This window comes from Branchiostoma belcheri, unplaced genomic scaffold (genome assembly GCF_001625305.1).
Source record: "Branchiostoma belcheri isolate BF01 breed outbred unplaced genomic scaffold, Haploidv18h27 scaffold178, whole genome shotgun sequence".
Classification (NCBI taxonomy): domain Eukaryota; kingdom Metazoa; phylum Chordata; class Leptocardii; order Amphioxiformes; family Branchiostomatidae; genus Branchiostoma; species Branchiostoma belcheri.
In genome coordinates this window covers 299,652-317,953 of record NW_017803246.1, presented here as the reverse complement: position 1 = coordinate 317,953, position 18,302 = coordinate 299,652, and the positions used below count along the sequence as shown (strand labels likewise).

General features: G+C 41.9%; 2 protein-coding genes across 2 annotated transcripts in view; one reads left to right on the top strand and one right to left on the bottom strand.

Annotated features, from left to right (window-relative positions):
• Positions 1 to 6,013, bottom strand: part of LOC109467199 (protein rogdi homolog) — an 8,579-nt gene extending 2,566 nt beyond the window's left edge. The window contains exons 1-10 of the mRNA XM_019765144.1: positions 5,967 to 6,013; positions 5,323 to 5,394; positions 4,939 to 4,972; positions 4,490 to 4,538; positions 3,965 to 4,022; positions 3,335 to 3,418; positions 2,436 to 2,531; positions 1,766 to 1,864; positions 1,028 to 1,141; positions 560 to 606 (exon numbers count right to left, since the gene is read on the bottom strand). Of these exons, the coding sequence (XP_019620703.1) occupies positions 560 to 606; positions 1,028 to 1,141; positions 1,766 to 1,864; positions 2,436 to 2,531; positions 3,335 to 3,418; positions 3,965 to 4,022; positions 4,490 to 4,538; positions 4,939 to 4,972; positions 5,323 to 5,394; positions 5,967 to 5,993 (680 nt within the window). The 5' untranslated portion in view covers positions 5,994 to 6,013. The remainder of the gene's footprint in view (positions 1 to 559; positions 607 to 1,027; positions 1,142 to 1,765; positions 1,865 to 2,435; positions 2,532 to 3,334; positions 3,419 to 3,964; positions 4,023 to 4,489; positions 4,539 to 4,938; positions 4,973 to 5,322; positions 5,395 to 5,966) is intronic.
• A 609-nt stretch (positions 6,014 to 6,622) lies between these two features.
• On the top strand, positions 6,623 to 17,704 carry LOC109467218 (probable proline dehydrogenase 2). The gene is made up of 11 exons (XM_019765163.1): positions 6,623 to 6,681; positions 9,639 to 9,784; positions 10,640 to 10,875; positions 11,814 to 12,010; positions 12,555 to 12,684; positions 13,328 to 13,411; positions 13,834 to 14,061; positions 14,791 to 14,910; positions 15,411 to 15,568; positions 16,866 to 16,954; positions 17,486 to 17,704. The coding sequence occupies exons 2-11, from the start codon at positions 9,661 to 9,663 to the stop codon at positions 17,668 to 17,670; spliced, it is 1,551 nt and encodes a 516-aa protein (XP_019620722.1). The 5' UTR covers positions 6,623 to 6,681; positions 9,639 to 9,660; the 3' UTR covers positions 17,671 to 17,704.
• The last annotated feature ends 598 nt before the right edge of the window (positions 17,705 to 18,302 follow it).

Here is an 18,302-nt window from a genome sequence, read left to right as displayed (position 1 = left end):
TTTTCTTTTTTTAAATTTTCTTTTTTTTATATATATTTTTTTATTTTCTTTTTTTTATTTTTTTTTATTTTCTTTTTTTTAATTTTCTTTTTTTGCGGTGCACGTGGCGGGGTTTGCACATAGCGAGTTCGATCCCCGGAGAGGAGCTTTTTTTAATTTTCTTTTTAGCAGTCGCTGTTTTGCTTTTAACACTCAAAAACTAATTGTTCAAGTCCCGACGTATGAGTTTTTCAAATTTTCTTTTTAACATCCGCTGTTTAGCTTTTTTTATCAGATGTGTTTTCTTCTTGAAGTGGTCTCGTACCAATTTCATCAACTTGGGTAATATCATTTCAACAACTTCTACCTCAAAAACGGCAGTAAAACCTTCGTCAGCTGAAATGTCAGCTTTTTTTAAAAGCACTTGTTTTCTTTCTTTCCTTAGACTTTGGGAATCTCTAGTGATCCAACTTATACAATACAAGTACTAAAACTTGCATGAGGACACTTATATTTTCAATGACAATGTTGAAAAACCGATTGTACAAAATAGAAAAGCTTGTTTGAGTTTGCGACTCACAAGACAGATCCTGTGGGGTGGTAGATAGCAGGCAGGGCTGTCTTGGGCTGCGAAACAGAGAACACAAAGTTCAGTTAGAATAGAAATGATAAAAGTCATCTTCACAATTCACCTAGCCTCTATCAGTCTTCAGAGGAGGCTGGAAAGAGTAAAAAATAGTCAACAAGATAGGATGACATACCAGGGGAATTGGTCCCCTAGAGAGTACAGTTCTAAATTGTAGGAGACCAACTCCCTAGTCTAGTAGTCTAGTTTGCTGATTTCTACCCTGGTTGAGGCTAAAAGCCATTCTCATAATTGAACCCCTAGCTGACTGCATAGAGAGAGTATAGGAGTCTTGAACTAAGGCACCTACTCTAAGAGTCTTTCAAGCTGTTCAAGAAAACTTTGATATTTGTTTACGATGAACTATCTAATGTAGAAACCACCTGCCATGCATGCTAGCCGTAGTACAGGAGAGCCCCCTACCTTCTGTGAGCTGCTCTGCAGGGGATGTACTTGGTAGGCCCCCAGCACAAGTTTGTGGCAGTGGATGTGGAAACTCACAATGACTTCGTTGGGAAGAGCTGGACTGAACATTTTCTGTAAACCAAAGGACAGAATGTCTACCCAGGAATTCTAGTAACCAAATCACCTGCCTCTCAATGTTGTGTCAACTACTAACCTAGCCACTCTGCAATTCAACGGCAGTTTAAAATCAACTTTATTACCATGTATATACAAGACAAAAGATTGCTTGGGGTAAAAAGACTAGGCCAGCCCTTTATCTCTTGCTATACAGCACTAAGAGGAGGGCGCAAGGCAAGTAAGACAAAGTGTTAGAAGTTATGTGCATTGGACATTTTGGTGTTTCAATTTGAAATTATTTTTACATTAATTGCAAGTACATTTCATACATGCATGTAAAAAAAAGATATTAAAAATAAAACTTGTTACATCAGATTTATCTTCTACAAGAGAACAGCCCTGAAGTACATTCCCAAGCTGGTGTGTTTCTAGCTAGCATGTAGTTTATGGCATAAGATGCACAAAGTGCGCACTATCCCAGTCTACTTTAGCCTGGACATAGCTCCCGAGTCCTACAGCCTCTCCGCATATTTGTGGAGAGGATGTAGGACTCGGGAGCTATAATAGGTTTGGTAACCAGGCTAGTCTGACTTCACTCAATGATCAATCTTAGCGATGAACACATCTTGATCCTCTCACCATAATTTTGCTGGAGTAGAGTTCCTCCAGGGTTCTCTTGCGAGGCGTCGTGAGGCAATCCCGCCCGCGGTTCAGCCGACCCATGATGTCATCCATCACCTAAAGGGCACAGCAGGACAAACAGTCACAACTGACAATGTATATATAGTGCACAACGTAATTATACAATGTAGTAAATGCATGACGTCTAGGACAGATTTTATAACCTGTTAACCCTAACGTTAGACTGCAACATCTGTTATGTAATAGTATGTTAACCTGACATGTAGATATAGTACACGATGTAATTGTAGTAAACGCACGACGACTAGGCCGGATCTCATAACTTGTTAAGTTTACAAGTTTATTACAAGTTAGACCGCAACATCTGTTATGTAATAGTATGTTTATCTGAAGTGTAACCGACACTGTTAACTGCCACCTGTTACTAATAACCCCTTTATAATAGCCTCCAGCTAGTTGGGCAGTCCTGGCTGTATACATATGTTTTATCCAGCCTAATAAATCAAATCAAATCAAACTGTTAGGGCACTTCTCAATAGCACGACCTTGTAGATTACATGAGAACTGCAGCTAATGAAAATTTGTACAGCTAAACCGGTCTATCTATGCTATATTATATTGTGCAAGGTCAAGTACAAAGGTCAGAAGTCAAAGTTTGTGCGCTGACCTTTACGACCTCCTCCCCGGTCTGGAACTGGTAGCCCTGCTCGATGCTGGTCACATGATCCAGAGCTGCCTGCAGGTGATTGGCCGCATTCTGGATCTGTAAGTCACATGATTGTCACATGATCAGTCACATGATGGTCTCATGATCTATCACATCATCTATCACATGCTCGGGTGAAAATGGGAATTCTCGGGTCCCAAATAAAAGTATCCCTTGGGCATATCCTTCAATTTTAACAAAAGTACCCTCTGCAAAACTATGTAGGAACACAGACAAACAGATACGCAAAAAAATACCTCTGTTTGTTTGTCTGTTTGCTTTATTATTATTTGAGCCTGCAAGTGCAGGCAAAATGGAACTTCTTTTAGGGCCAACTCCTCTGGCCAATGATATCCCTTTTAGGCCAATTTCTACTATTTATTCAGCCTGCAAAAGGAGTCTGGTGGAGGCAACAATTTTCATTTCGTTGATGTCATGAGTGAAGAAGTAAATAAGGGAAAGCTCTTTGATTAGGGTCACACAAAATGTATCAAAAAGATTGTCCATTTTCATGGAGGTAAAAACAAACAACACCACTCACCAGGACAGACAACACTTAAGCTCCTGTCCTGTATAACAGGAGCTTTCAGACTAATTTGCATCATCTTGTCTTGACTTGTCTGACTTTTGTTCCTTTTTCGACTTCCAAAAAATTTGTCTTCACTTTATTTGCATATCAATCAACAGGTTGTGTATATAAACCTGCTTTCCCCTCTGGTCTCTCAGTCACTGACGAAAGCTAGTGGATACTAGCTGAAACGTCTGACGTTTCCAAAATCATATCCAGTTGCTTGAGTAACTGTTTTTTGGCATATCGTATTACCTGGATGTCTAACCTTCATCGACGTAACACCACTCACCGCCTGCAGCTTCCATTGCAGCCCCTCTCTGAAGCTGGTGCGGAAATTCTGCGTCGAGTGGCGATGAATCTTCACACTCATATCCTGCCGGAAAAAAAAAAAACTTAGCGTTAAAAAAATTCTTTTATTATTGCAGCCACTTAATTAATTGAGAAGTGAGAATTGAGAATTGAGAATTCACTCCAAGAGAATGGGAAGGGGTTGTTTTCATACCAGTATGTTTAATAGCCTCCATACTAGCATGCTAAAAACTGGTCCAGGAGGTTTTGGGGGTCTTCAGGGTCTTTGGGAGGTTTTATGTGCTATTTTCTGATTGCATATAGACAACATAGCCGGCCTGGTTGAATTACCCCGTTTTTTTTAACTGGGCTAATCAGAAAACAGTTGAACACCACCAAACCCCCAGTTCTATAAGCCTGCTACGGAGGCTAACAGCCGAAGACCACCAAACCCCCAGTTCTATAAGCCTGCTACGGAGGCTAACAGCCGAAGACCAGCAAACCCCCAGGTCTATAAGCCTGCTACAGAGCCTAATGTTTAAAGTTTGCCGTGGAAATTGTGAATTTTGTAGTACACACTGTTGTAATAATTGTACATTGGAAAACATTGTAAAAATGCTGCCATACTTACTGCGGTGCAGATGTTGTCTCCATACAGGGTGATGACTGCCTTCACATTGTCAGCACCCCTGCAGCAAAACACAACGGTCAAGCCTTGTCATGTGCTCCCCCTATCTGCTGCAATAGGAATGGCAGACAGGAGCAAAGCAGCAAATACATGACCACAAGATTTTAGCCACAAGTACAATGTAGGGACATAGATGTCAAATCTGAATTATGTTCATAATTACACTGTTACTAAATATGCTGAGAATTAAAAAAAAAATCATAACAAGCTTTTTTGTAGCCCGGGTACCATCCTATTTGTATGCTGGGGCTCTCATACTCCCCCCTTCTTAGTGGGGACCCGGGAGTATGAGAGCCCCGGCATACAAATAGGATGGTACCCGGGCTAGCTTTTTTGTTGACAATGCAGAAAATTGCTAGCCTGAAATCTGGCTGTGAACACTATACATGTTTTTTTTAACCTTCTCCCTGCTGCCTAACCCAATATCCAACACCAAATGGCTAGTTTAGCAGGCTAAAGTTGACTCACGTTGCACTTGTGAGGAGGTATTTCTCTGCCTTCACTAAACAGGACTCAGCTGAAAACAACACAGAAACAGGATGTCAGTACAACTCTCTACAGACCCTGAGAAATTCATTAAATCAAGTTTTGTTTTTGTTATATACAAGTCTGGGGAAACCTACTACAGTAAATGTGAACAGGTGCTCATGTGTCAACTTGTGACATAACTAATCTGGACAACTCTGAACCGTGCCTAGCTAGGGCTGTTTCACTGCAAAGACTGGCATAAGGATGCCTTACTCTAACCTTAACCTCATCCTAATTCTAACTCAACTCTAAACCTGACCCTAGCTAACCCTAACCATAACTGTAATCTAAGTCGTTCTAGTTATGGTATAAAGTTGCCCAGATTGACAAGGGACCAAGTTGTCATGTTGCCAAGTTGTCCTGAAAAGAGTTCATGTAACGTTACTTACTGGACCCAGGCAGCAGGAACCATTTACTGCACTCCTGAAGGGGGGAAACGATACTGTAATTCACTTTGAGTTCACGGTGGCAAAATTTCACGGTGTGAGAAAAATCGAGGTGTTCACGTACTGATATGTTCACAGTGGCGGCGGGCAGGGGAATACTAGTACTCAAAAGAAAATGTTTTGTGCACCGCGCGCCCTCCCCCATTCTGTTGGCCTGGGTACCATCCGGATTTTGATAGATTTTTCTAGTGTAACGGAGCAAAATCCGGATGGTACCCAGGCTAATTTTCTGTCTTGTTAACACAGAATCTAAGTATTCAGCAAATTAGAAACAATTGCAAAATAGAAACTTTCTTGAAAAAGTGAAAAGAAGTAAGGCAACGTTACCTGCAGCACAGACTGCAGCTGCCTCAAGACTGCGTTAACCTCGTGCAGCAGCAACCACCTGAACTCCTCCTGCTGTAAAAATAACAAACAAACAAAACAACTAATAAACAAAACAACAAAGCTTACACATCTGTCAAATATTGTAAGTTTTGGGGAATTTCTTGATGTACTTTTTTTATATTAGGAATTCTTGCTGATTCTGTACTGTATCAAAATTACCGAAATATACATATTTTCCCATAGGGCAACAGGGATGCATGCATGACCACTTGTATTCAACCTCCTTGGCATAACTGTGTTATTAATTAACATAATAGCCAGAAAAAAATTAAGACAGAAAACTAGATAACCTTTTCTGGGACCTTTGTCCTAACTTCCTGTCATTGCCTGTGAAAATAGCTACGAAAACACAGGCAAACAAACAGACAGCCCCCTCCATACAAATTATATGTATGGCATATGGTTTATTATGAAAACACGATAATTTATGCATGTTTGAACGTGAATTTTAAGGGCCAGTACTACACTATTGGTACCAAAAATGGACGCTTTCTAAACTCCTCTCTTTTCTCTCAATTTTGCACCAATCTAAAGACACAACTTTCCCTTAAAGCGCCTTAAAAACGACGAAATTCGATGCTTACCAAAACTCTTTCCTCTTCTTCCGCCATTTGTCTGATGCTGACCTTTAGCCTTAGTTATGAACGAGTCCACTCAGTCGCTCGCTCATTTTTAGGGGTGTCCTATAGACGGTTTATTCGGAGATCCATGATCGGAGTATAAGGGGGCAAAACTAACTGGTAATTCATGTAGAGAATATAAATGATAAAATTATGACATTGTATCGTAATATCTAAACACCTAAACTGCGATAGTTCCTACGCCATCAAATATCACACGGTTATTCTTTTCTGTATAGTCGTGGTGGTTCATTATTTCAAATCTGAATACTCTAGTTATACCTGAGTCTTACATAAGTTTCCTATTCGCCACTAGAGAACATTTTAAGAAATTTTTGGCGATTCTAGTCCTTAAATTGGCATAATAAAACTCCCCCGCATAGAATGGACCCGTCTAACCAACAACCAATCGCCATCCGTGCTGATGCCCCACCCCCTAATATGTAAACAATAACACCTGATTTTAAACCAATCGGCGGCCGTGCTGGGACCCCCGCCCCTACGTCACTTGTCAACAGAAGCACGTGGACCGTTCTGCTAATAATAAACAACAGTGCTGGAGGGCCCTCAGCCGGTTTCAACCGGACTGGGCCAGTTTGGTACCGGTAAATTGATCCGTTCCCAGACGTAGAGAAAAACAAAATCAGGCGCGGAGAGGCCGCTCGGCATAACTTCGAAGGTAACGCCGCATTTTTACTTGATCTTTGCCATGGCAAGGCGCGACACTTAATCAAGGTTATGTTGGATCTTATGTAGCAGCTAGGTGTGTGTTGAAAGTTGTTACGATTTCCTGAGTTAGAAGCTCTTAAACGTAAACACAAGTTAAGTAGGCGATCATAATATTTGACCACATTATGAGGTTGAAAGCAGTCACATACTAGTAACGTTACTTTTTCAGTTTTTAAAAATCTTGAACATGATGTGACTTAGCCTCCGTAGCCTGCTTTATATTGAACTGAGGGTTTGGTGGTCTTCGGCTGTTTTCTGATAATAGCCCAGTTCTAAAGACGGGGGTAATTCAACCAGGCCGGCTATGTTGTCTATATGCAATCAGAAAATAACACATAAAAGCTCCAAAAGACCCTGAAGACCCCCCTAACCCCCAGTTTTTGGCATGCTAAATGTGGCAAAGGACTCGAATAATTTGTGCTCAATGCATGCTACTTAAAGTACTCTTTTGTGGCTTATTTTGAAACCAGATATCTCACACTCGACTGACCTTCTCACCTTCTCACCCTGACGCCTTTAGGCCTTAGGCCTGTAAGTTGTCAGCCTCTTGGTCAGTCTTTTCCACTCTGTTCTATCTTCAGCTATTTCTTTAACTACTCGGGAGTCTGGCTCTTCTCTTCTGGTGATTTCAATGATCTGGTCCAACCATCTTTTTCTTGGCCTGCCGGCTGGTCTTTTCTTTTTGGGTTTTCAATTAAAGATTCTCTTCACATCCCTACTCGACTGACCCCAGCGCGAAAACATCCAGGACACAAGGACATGCGGTGCAACTTTGGGGGGTAGCCTGGGTGCCGTCCGATTTACTACGGGATCCTTACACTCGCTAGCCCCTTAATAAAATCTATAGATGTGACCATTACGCTTGGAATTTTTGGAAAATATCAAGCCGAATATACAAATCACCAAACGAAAAGTATGTGATCGTCTACATCCTTTTTTCGGCTAGCAAGAGTGTGTTATGAAGCCGTACCAAGTGGGATGGCACCGAGGCTATGACCTATATAGTAGTAGGCGGACCATATGTATAATAGTCTCCACCAGACTTCTTTTGCAGGGTGAATAAATCGTAGAAATCGGCCTAAAAGGATATAATTGCCCAGAGGAGAGTGCAGACCAACTGTATCCTCTATCATCTATGGCCGACAAACTCCTCTGGCCAATTATATCCCCTTTTAGGCCAATTTCTATGATTTATTCAGCCTGCAAAAGGAGTCTGGTGGAGACTAACTAATGTATATCAAGAGGAAGGAATTGTGACCTAGTTTACTGGTCGTCTGTCAACTTCTGTGGACTTCTTGGATGTGGTCGCTGTGGTTTGGGGCCACACCTGGGTTGTGGGTTTTAGAGTTTATGATGTTCATAAATCAATGGATTAAACAAGGTAGATTAGATCATTTTTGGGGGAATAGGTGCACTGGTGCACTAGAATCTACTATCTGGTCTAATTTAGTAATAGCCCGAGTGTCAACTGACTGGTGGCTCGCTGTGGGCTAGATGTCAGATCAATCCACACTCTACTAATATAATTATAATATTATATAAGCACTATACATCTGTACCTTTGTGCATTTGATCTTATGTATTCCAATTAGTCTGTCTGTTCTTGTTGCGTGTTTGCTGGTTGCTGCAGTTGACTAGCCTGGTATCCGCTCCAATGTTGGCGGGGAGCGGATCTTGGGAAGCGGACTAAAGCTAACAAGGCTGGATACCAGGCTAGTCAACTACAGCAACCAGCAAACACGCAACAAGCCAGTTGACTTTCTGTTCACCAGTTACTGACAACCCTGCACAACATGGTGCCACCTTATAATTACCCTGTTAAATATGGTTCAGTAGATAATCATAATGGTGACAATGACTGAAGAAGTTCTCCCAGTGGCAGAATCATAATTCCCGGAGAAGGTAGTTGATGCCTCAGGCGCCGGCCTTGTATTTTCGTCGTGCAATCTAAGTAAGATTTAAGATAAAGAAAAGGAACCAAAGTGTCGCAAAACCTCGAACAACAGTGCTAGCCTCCACCAGGCCTTCCTACAGGGTTACGGATCGTAGAATTTGCCAAAGAAAGGGAAGAATGCATTCAACACCACACCACACCTCAGTTAAGTGACTGTGTTCAATACCAACCTTTCCCAACCCCGTTCCAACCCAGCATAGACAACATACCAACCAAGGACAGTCATCCTTGCCTTTGTCATACATTTCTGCCTAGGGGGCGTATTTCATTTTTCTCTTTGTTCTAATTGAATGCACACGGGAATGCCAGGCTGCCTCTGAGCTACAGTTTTGTAACAGATAAAGTCCCTACAAATATAACGTTACTAGTATATAAATCTACATTTTTAACACATACATACATGGTATGACATATACAGTACATACATCATAAGGGTGAGAGCTGCCACATGTACTGAATAAAGTTAAAACCATCAGATTTAAAGCTATCTGTATCTGTATAGCCAATATAACCACCCTTCTGTGTAACACACCAGCTTCTGTATCTGTATAGCCGGTGTAACCGCCCTTCTGTGTAACACACCAGCTTCTGTATCTGTATAGCCGGTGTAACCGCCCTTCTGTGTAACACACCAGCTTCTGTATCTGTATAGCCGGTGTAACCGCCCTTCGGCGTAACACACCAGCTTCTGTATCTGTATAGCCGGTGTAACCGCCCTTCTGTGTAACACACCAGCTTCTGTATCTGTATAGCCGGTGTAACCGCCCTTCTGCATAACACACCAGCTTCGTAGGCATGTGGCACGCGGCGGCAGCTAGCTAGCTATATCACACCGAACAACTTGTTACACTCAATCTTTGCAGTCCTGAGTTCTTTTTAAAGCTTAAAAAAAGCTAAAGGAGTTGCTTAAAGATTTGGCATTTTTTTACACATAAATGTCTGACTGTCCATAGCCCCTCAGTGAAATAATCAGCTATGCAGGTGGCACAGAGAGGCCTGCAGGTGTTGGTGCCGGCCGCACAACACATTTCACGGAGTCTGCCAGCACTCACTGTCACCTACAGGTGGGACACCATACAGCAGCGCCTCCTGCAGACAGGTCAGTGGTATTGCAGTTCTAAGGGCTGTGATTACACCTGTATGAGCATATCATGAGATGAGCTCAACAATTTGTAATAAATAAGGAGTAAAACATTTCAGTGAATTTAAAAAAAAAGATATTTTAAAAAGGAATAAATAGTAAACCAAAAGAAAATACATTCAAACCTGTTCAAGAGGGCCACCCAAGGACAGCGTTAATTGGTCTTCTTGGAGGTGGTCTTCTTGGACAAGTGGTCTTCTTGGGTGGATTGCTTCATATTTGCACCTGCGGAAAAGAAAATTAGCCATTATGGGTAGGTGGTCAGCTTGAAGAGGTGGCCGCTTGGATAGGATTGAGAGAAGAAATCAAAAGTTAAAGGACTCAGCAAACAGCACTTAAGAAATGTTAACTTTTACCTAGCAGTACTTAATAACTGTTTCTTTTACCAAATGTTACGTAACTGTTTCTTTTAACTAGAATCAGGAAAAGGCAACAACGCCTTCCCTGCAAGGATCACTCAAATCAGACAGGGCACTTTAGGCAGGCAGCACAGTAAGTGCTATCACTACAGCAGGGGGCTAGCCCACTGGTAGTGTTGTGTGTTTAACTCCCATACTCTTTCTCAAATGCTAAGTGCTAAGCAGAGAAAGTCTTTGGTATGACTCGGCTGGGGATTAAACTCGATCACGACCTGCCTCATTCTTGTATGTAGCATCAGGTAAAGGCGACAATGCCTTCCCTGCGCGGACTACTCAAATTAAGTGAGACGGGTGCTTCAGCCAGGTTTTATCCAGTATCAGACAAATCAAAAGTTGAGGAAGTTATAGAAGAGTAGCAAATAGCACTCTTAACTGTTTCTCTTGTATACCCCAGCATCAGGAAAAGGCGACAATGCCTTCCCTGCAAGGACCACTCAAATCAGACAGGGGGCACTACAGGCACACCAGCTCGGCCTGGACCTGTCCGAGGAGACAGCCGCTGCGACGGCAGAGCTGAGTTTCGATGATCCGACACAGGCCTTCAAAACAAAATCAACTTGGGAGATTGCCCGGGCTCTACTGGTGCTGAGGCTGTGCTCCTTCGATGTTCTGGTCGACAACAGTCTCAAGGTACTAGTCAGGCTCGTTAAATGCTTTATTAATTACATGTAGTTCTAATGAGTTCATGATGAAACCCACCTGGGAGATCGCATGGGCTCTACTTGTACTCCGACTGTGCTCCTTTGATGTGCTGGTCGACAACAGTCTTAAGGTAGGCAGACTCGTTAAAGGTTTTATTAATTAGCTTAATTACAGTAGGATTACTTAACTACAGCTGAATATTGATGTCTGATACATACAGTGTACTGGTTCTTAAACTGTGTTTCTTGGACGTTCCGGTCGACAACAGTCTTAAGGTAGGCAGGCTCGTTAACTTACAGTAATTAGTAATTGATGGGTGCATGTTTACAGTAGGATTACTTAACTACAGCTACATACTGATGTCTGATACAGTGTACTGGTGCTTAAAGTAAACTGTGCTCCTTCGATGTGCTGGTCGACAACAGTCTTAAGGTAGGCAGGCTCGTTAAAGGTTAACTTACAGTAATTAGTTGTAATGAGTGCATGATGCTTACAGTAGGATTAATTATTTCAAGCATATGGCTGTATGAAGTGCTCTGACTGTGTGTGCTACTTTGATGTATAAAAGTCATAGATTAGAAGTTTAGACTTCCAGGTAGAACACTATGTCACCATAGTAACTGGTACTGTAGCAGACACCCCATGGTATTGGGTTACATTTATGTGTAGGACAGTGTACTACAAAAGCAGTCATTAGACAAATAACTCGATAGATTCTGAGCTGAAGAGTCATATTTATCAGTCAAAGCATACGCTATCTTTCATCAGTGACTGATCATTCTTACGACTAATGCTATCTAAAATCTGATGTGGATTATCATATAATGTATTTAGAAATATTTGAATCCATCTGCAAGGATATTATAATAAAATTACAACTTACCACATAAGAAAAAGCTCACAATCTACATTTGGCCCCCACACAGCTGATGAAAGTAGGTCAAAGGTTTCTGGGTCGGAGGTTATTCGAAGCCGTGATGCGTGCGACGTTCTATGGCCAGTTCATCGGAGGCGACTCGGAGAAAGAAATCGAAGCGACCGTTCGCAGACTTCTGCACTCCGGAATACAGACCTTGCCAGCGATAACCATAGAGGAGGATATTGGTGATGAGATTGTCATCAGGTGGGTTTATTTGTTACAGCTGTCACCATGGTAACTGGTGCTGTAGCAGACACCCTGTGGTGTCGGGTTCTATTATGTAGCAAGTGGCAGGACAGAGTTGGGGGGGCTGGTTGCCATATATATTATATGAATGAGTTTGAGTCAGAATAAGCAGAGCAGTAGTTTGTAGGCGTAGACCAAGTGAAGGTAAACATTATATTAGGCATTTGCTTTGCAAGTGTTAGCTTTTTGTTTGTTGTGTGAAAGCCCACTGGTTATTGGTTTTCCTTTAATGCCCACGACCATGATGATCATTCTGGCATACCCATTTTCATATATCTAAGCAAAGTTAGGAAAGTCATATGTTAAGTGCCTTCAAGCTTTCCCAAACTAAGGGCACAAGGCCACGTGAGAAATGGCAGGACTCGAACCTGGGACCTCTTGGTTCTGAGCCAAATTCTCTGCTGTTACGCCACACAACCCCAACGGTCATTGAACCTTCTGATACAGTCTCTTGCTAATTTCTTAATGAAATTATTCATGACTGATCTCCATTTCCCTTTAGAGAGGAGTTTTACGACTCTGCGACCCAGTTTTACCTGGACTCCATCCGGCTGCTGGCCAGGCTGTCTGACTACGTGGAAGTTCCGCTGTTCCAACTCAGAGTCACGTCATTCCTACATGCAAACCTGCTGGTAGGAGCGCTATCAGGATCTTTTGTCCAGTACCAGTGTTCTCACCAGGCCTTTTGAGCATAGGGGCCCCTATGCTGTGATTTGGACCCCCTATGCTGTGATTTGGACCCCTATGCTGTCTTTCAACCAGCATAGGGGTGTTTCAAACAAAGGTGTAACAAACAAAGGTGTAACAAACAAAGGTGTAACAAACAAAGGTGTAACAAACAAAGGTGTAACAAACAAAGGTGTAGCAAAGGTGTAACAAAGAAAGGTGTAACAAAAGGTGTAACAAACAAAGGTATAGAAAACAAAAGTGTAACAAACATAGGTGTAGAAAACAAAGGTGTAGCAAACAAGGTGTAGCAAACAATTTGCTATTTAGGTGTAGCAAACAAGGTGTAGCAAACAATTTAGGTGTAGCAAAGTTGTAGTTGTTATGTTTCCACAACTAATTTGTCTTTCCTTGCTGAGAGAAGTTTGTCTTTTCTAGATCTGAATGAGTTTCTTTAGTGTTGTAACTAGATGACCATAGATGTCATAATAGAATTTCTTAGTAGTATCTGGAGTCTATAGCTGATTCAGAAGACTTCTGGCTGGTTAACTGTACAATATCATCAGAAAATTATGCCTTTTATCTACTGAAGCCTCTTTTCTTCCCCAGGTGATCATGAGTAAACACCTGGATTCAGGCTGCCCAGAGTTGTCGGTGGAGAACCTTGCAAGTGGCCTGGCTGAGGATAACCAGGTATATATGGGTTTAAACTTTCTACCTCTGCTGCTGTCAAACCCTTTAAAAAGAACCAATAGAAAATCGGTAGCTACTTCAGTGTATTTTAAAGACCATTATTAAATAAAAACAACATTGAGTTATGCTGTCTTTCAACCAGCATAGGGGTGTTTTTTTGGAAGAAAATTAATAAATCTAAAAATGAAAATATTACTTCAGAATTAAGCTTTAGCAAAGGGAAAACCTTAGGTTCACAAAGTCTGTCCATCAAAAGTGAGAAATAGTGTCTTAGGGGGTTATGAGTTTCAATTTTTGAGGGGCTCAATGTGCGACTTGCGCCGCAAAAGTTGCCCTTCTGCACCTGACTCCTATGCTGTGAAAAAATCCTGGTGAGAACACTGAATCAAATCAACATGGCCTTACCTAAAATACCTTTGCAGAATTTCCATGTATCTGTGCTGACGGACCAGGAGAACGACCACCTGCGGAACACGTTGCGCCGGATCCACGCCGTCTGCCGCGAGTGCGCCGAGCGGAGAATCTGGCTCACGGCCGACGCGGAGTACACGTACATGCGACCCGCCATGACACAGCTCATGCTCGCTGCCATGTTCAAGTTCAACAGGGACCAGCCACTCATATGGAACACCTACCAGTGCTACCTCAAGGTGCTTAAAAGTTCTCAGAGGTTTCTAGATGAAAGCAGGATAACATGAAAACTGAGGGCGGGGAGAAAAACTTAAATGTGCCACTAATTCACTCCTGAAACTGTGTCTGAATGTTACAGACTGTCTTCTTAGACTGTGTTTTCTTATCCCAAAAAACAGTTACTCAAGCAACTGGATATGATTTTGAAAACGTCAGACGTTTCAGCTAGTATCCACTAGCTTTCGTCAGTGACTGAGAGACCAGAGGGGAAAGCAGGTTTATATACACAACCTGTTGATTGATATGCAAATAAAGTGAAGACAAATTTTGTGTATATAAACCTGCTTTCCCCTCTGGTCTCTCAGTCACTGACGAAAGCTAGTGGATACTAGCTGAAACGTCTGACGTTTTCAAAATCATATCCAGTTGCTTGAGTAACTGTTTTTTGGCATATCGTATTACCTGGATGTCTAACCTTCATCGACGTGTGTTTTCTTATCGTTTATCTTCTTGCTCTGAGAACCTACAAACTAAATGGTTTGGCCTTAATATGACTTACGTTTTACAGAATGGTGTCCTTGTGATTTTTCATCTATTTGCACACAATGTTCGGATGGAAAATGTGATGGTTCGCAAGCCTGGTATCCGAACCTATTTTAGCTGTAAGGGAGGACAAAAGAGACTGTCTCTGCAGCTAAAATAGGCCTGGATACCACGCTAAGTGTCCATTCCAATTGTGTCTACACCAGGGTGCGCATGATTACATCACTCGAGACATCCAGCTGGCCAAGGACCTCGGCATGTGCTTCGGGGTCAAACTCGTGCGCGGGGCTTACATGGACAAGGAGCGCGCACTGGCCAAGAAAAAGGTGAGAAACTTAATATGAATTATATAAGACTTAATTGTTGATTAGACATGCTGTATACACTCATTGATTAGGGTTCAAATTCAATGTTAGCATGGTCCATGGAGAGTTATGCCCTTAGAAAAATCAATGGCAAACTTATGTGGAGGTGGTCGGAAAGACAATCAGTACCAAGGACAGGTTCGTCATGCACAGAACTGGGTCTTTCTATGGCAATGCCTGACCTAAAGGATATATACTATGCAGTCTACAAATGTTGTGTCGGAAAAGATATTGTCTGCAAGAGGCGACATTCAGATGCAAAAAATGTGGAAAATCCAGGTTTTACATGTGTCACGTTCTGCCGACATGCTTTTACACTAACTTTTAACTCTAACTCTGGGTCCATTAGGGCTACAATGGCCTTATGCACCTTATGGCCCGATTGGTAGCAGCACATGGCAGTTTTTGTAATAGACTATGTTTAGATGCAGAATAAACAAACAAACTCTCCAACCCTGCAGGGCTACGAAGACCCTATAAACCCCACATACGAAGCGACAGGAGAGATGTACCATCGACTGCTGGACACCATGCTGGGGGAGATCAGTACCCAGGGCCAACGATGCAGACTCATCGTCGCTAGCCACAACGAGCAATCCATCAAGTATGCAGTCGCAAGGTGGGGCAGAGTTCACAGTTCACAGGTCAAGTCCTACAAGCTTGCTAATGCTTCAGGTGCTTAGTTGCTGCTTGTAGAGGATTGCATCTTGAAATGCTACATGTATCAGGAGCTTGTAACTTTTTTTATCAACACTTTAAACCTTCTTCCTGCTCACTTATGTTACTGTAACAGTAACTGTAATCTTTGTTACATTTTTTCATCAATTTTTAATTTTTTTCCCCACAGAAGTTTCTCAAGTTACAGATTTTGGTTATGATATTAGGCATCATCAGTTATTGCATTTTTGTGGGTACATGTACTAGTAACTATTGAAGCCGGTTATTACATCTTTCCATACAATATTTAAGATTTACAGCTAGAAGGACAGTCTCTGGCTAAGAGATCTACTAGTAGAAATTAAACCAACTTAATTTTATATGAGTCCGAAAGACAGGAGACGGGGCCAGTAGATGCAGTTTTTGTAATTAGACTAGACTAATGTCTGATGCAGTGGCAGCCAAGGGAAGGGGAGCTTTGCATGCGTTTAGGGGCAAATAAATGCCTCGCACATAATATACTAACATGGCAATCAGTGTTCATCTCTTAATACTACTTTCTTCCCCTCAATTTTGTCTGGATCAAATGAAGTTGTGGAAATGATTTTGTGCGATTTCCACTTTGGTGACGAATTGTTACCTTACAGTCTAACGTCTTAAACTGATTGCGAAGGCTGAGGGTCAAGGGTCAAGGGTCATGCAGCTTTCTGGTTGTCAGGCTGCAAGGTCACCAGCTCACTTCTGGGGTCGCTCAAGGTAGCTGGTAACTAGGGACCTGTGCAGGTCATGGGTCGTGGTAACTATGGCAACGGTAACTATGGTAATGGTAACTATGGTAACGTGTCTGTCTTCCTGTTGTAGTGCAGTCTCCTGTTTGTTAATGTCTTAGTCAAATGTCACATTTTCACACTCAAAATTTTATCATAAGCACATTATGTACAAATTTTGTACACAAATTAAGCTGGTTTGCCTTGCCAGACCATGCCACCTTATTTGTAAACTGGGTTTCTGGTTCTGTGTCTATTAAACTTTGGTTGATGCAGTAAAAATACTAGCAGAACGTATTTTATGTATGCATATACTTAGTCTATCTGTATATTTATGTAATAAGTAGTTGTTTACTTTGTGTTGGTAGTGAAAATTTCTTGTTTGTTTTGTCAAAGTTCTGTTTGTCCTTGCCTTCTTTTTTTTTTGTATCAGCCAGGCGGGAAATGTGATAAAATTCTGCGCATTTTCTTTCTTGCCTTTTTTTCCTACAGGATGAGAGACCTGGGTATTGAGAAGAATGATGGTCGTGTCTGCTTCGGTCAGCTGTATGGGATGTGTGACCAAGTCTCCTACCCACTGGGTGAGTAGTTAGTTATATGATGTATTGGGACATAGGCAGGTCGACTGGATGAATTGTATACTATTAGAAACATTTAGTGGCATACACTGGGTGAGTTGTATTGGGATTTGGGTGGGCCAACCTGTAGTTAGACTGGGTGAGTTATATTGGGACATTGGTTAACCTTCAACTGTGTGAGTGATACAATGTATTCAGGGATGTAGGTGGGCTAACATGCACTGGTTGAATTGTACACGTATATTGGAATATGCATGGGTTATGCTGGGATGTGGGTGAGTTGGCCTAGACTGGGTGAGTTGTATTAGGTGGGTCTGTAGGCTGGGTGGGCTTTGGGCATGTGTGTATGTGTGTTATAATGGCCTATGTTCAAAGAGGTTGACTGAAGTTTTTATTATCATTCTTAACTTTTGACTGAGACGAAATTCAACCATTTTCAACTTTTATTGTCTCTCAAGTTCTCAAGACATCTTAATCCCATCAATTTCTCAAAAAGAAGTTTTCTTTTATTTCTTATTTTTCTTTAAACTCCAGGCCAGGCCGGGTATGCGGTGTACAAGTCCACGCCGATCGGCCCCATGGAGACCACGCTAGCGTACCTTCAGCGTCGGGCGCTGGAAAACCGCTCGGTCCTGAGCGGGATTCGCAAGGAGCGCGACCAGCTCTGGAGCGAGATGAAGAGGAGGATGGTTCACCCACGTTCCTGGAAAAACGTCTGAAAAATGTCTGTGCAAAAGGCAAGACCAGGTCTACAGTTACAGGGTTAGTAGTGTAACTAGAAAGGTAACAGCAAAAATGGACGCGATCCTGGAAGAACGTCTGAATTGTGCAAAAAGCAGGGCTCGAAATTCATTTTTGGGAACAGGTGCACACTGTCAGGTGCACCCAACCCAAAAAATTAGATTGCACAAAAATTGTTTTGGCTGCACCATATAAAATAAAACCTAATTACAGATTTTACTGGTCCTCTTCTGAGCTTAAATTTGAAATGAGGGCTAACTTCAAAATCTTAAACATGTAGTACAAGAAAGATTTTATTTTTCTGACACGTAGATGTCAAGAATATCTTATATACTACTATACATTTGATATGTACAAAAATACCTACAAAAAGATTTGTGTGCACTGTTGCACCCAGAAAAAAAATTGGGTGCACAGCTCCAAATCTGAGTGCACTAAGGTGCACATGCACCCAGTATTTCGAGCCCTGGCAAAAGGCAAGAACAGGCCTACGGTTACAGGGTTAGTAGTGTAACTAAAAGGTAACTGTACAGCATTGCATAGTTTACCTTTACATTGGTCTAGCCTAACAAAGTACTGCTCTGTTTAGAGTCAAAACTTTAGATCCAAC

Excerpts from the sequence above, each read along its gene's own strand:
- LOC109467218 (XM_019765163.1), top strand. The coding sequence starts at position 9,661 with ATGCAGGTGGCACAGAGAGGCCTGCAGGTGTTGGTGCCGGCCGCACAA. Across the intron at positions 9,785-10,639 it reads GCAGCGCCTCCTGCAGACAG|CATCAGGAAAAGGCGACAAT; the intron begins GTCAGTGGTATT and ends TGTATACCCCAG. Across the intron at positions 14,911-15,410 it reads GCGCACTGGCCAAGAAAAAG|GGCTACGAAGACCCTATAAA; the intron begins GTGAGAAACTTA and ends CCAACCCTGCAG.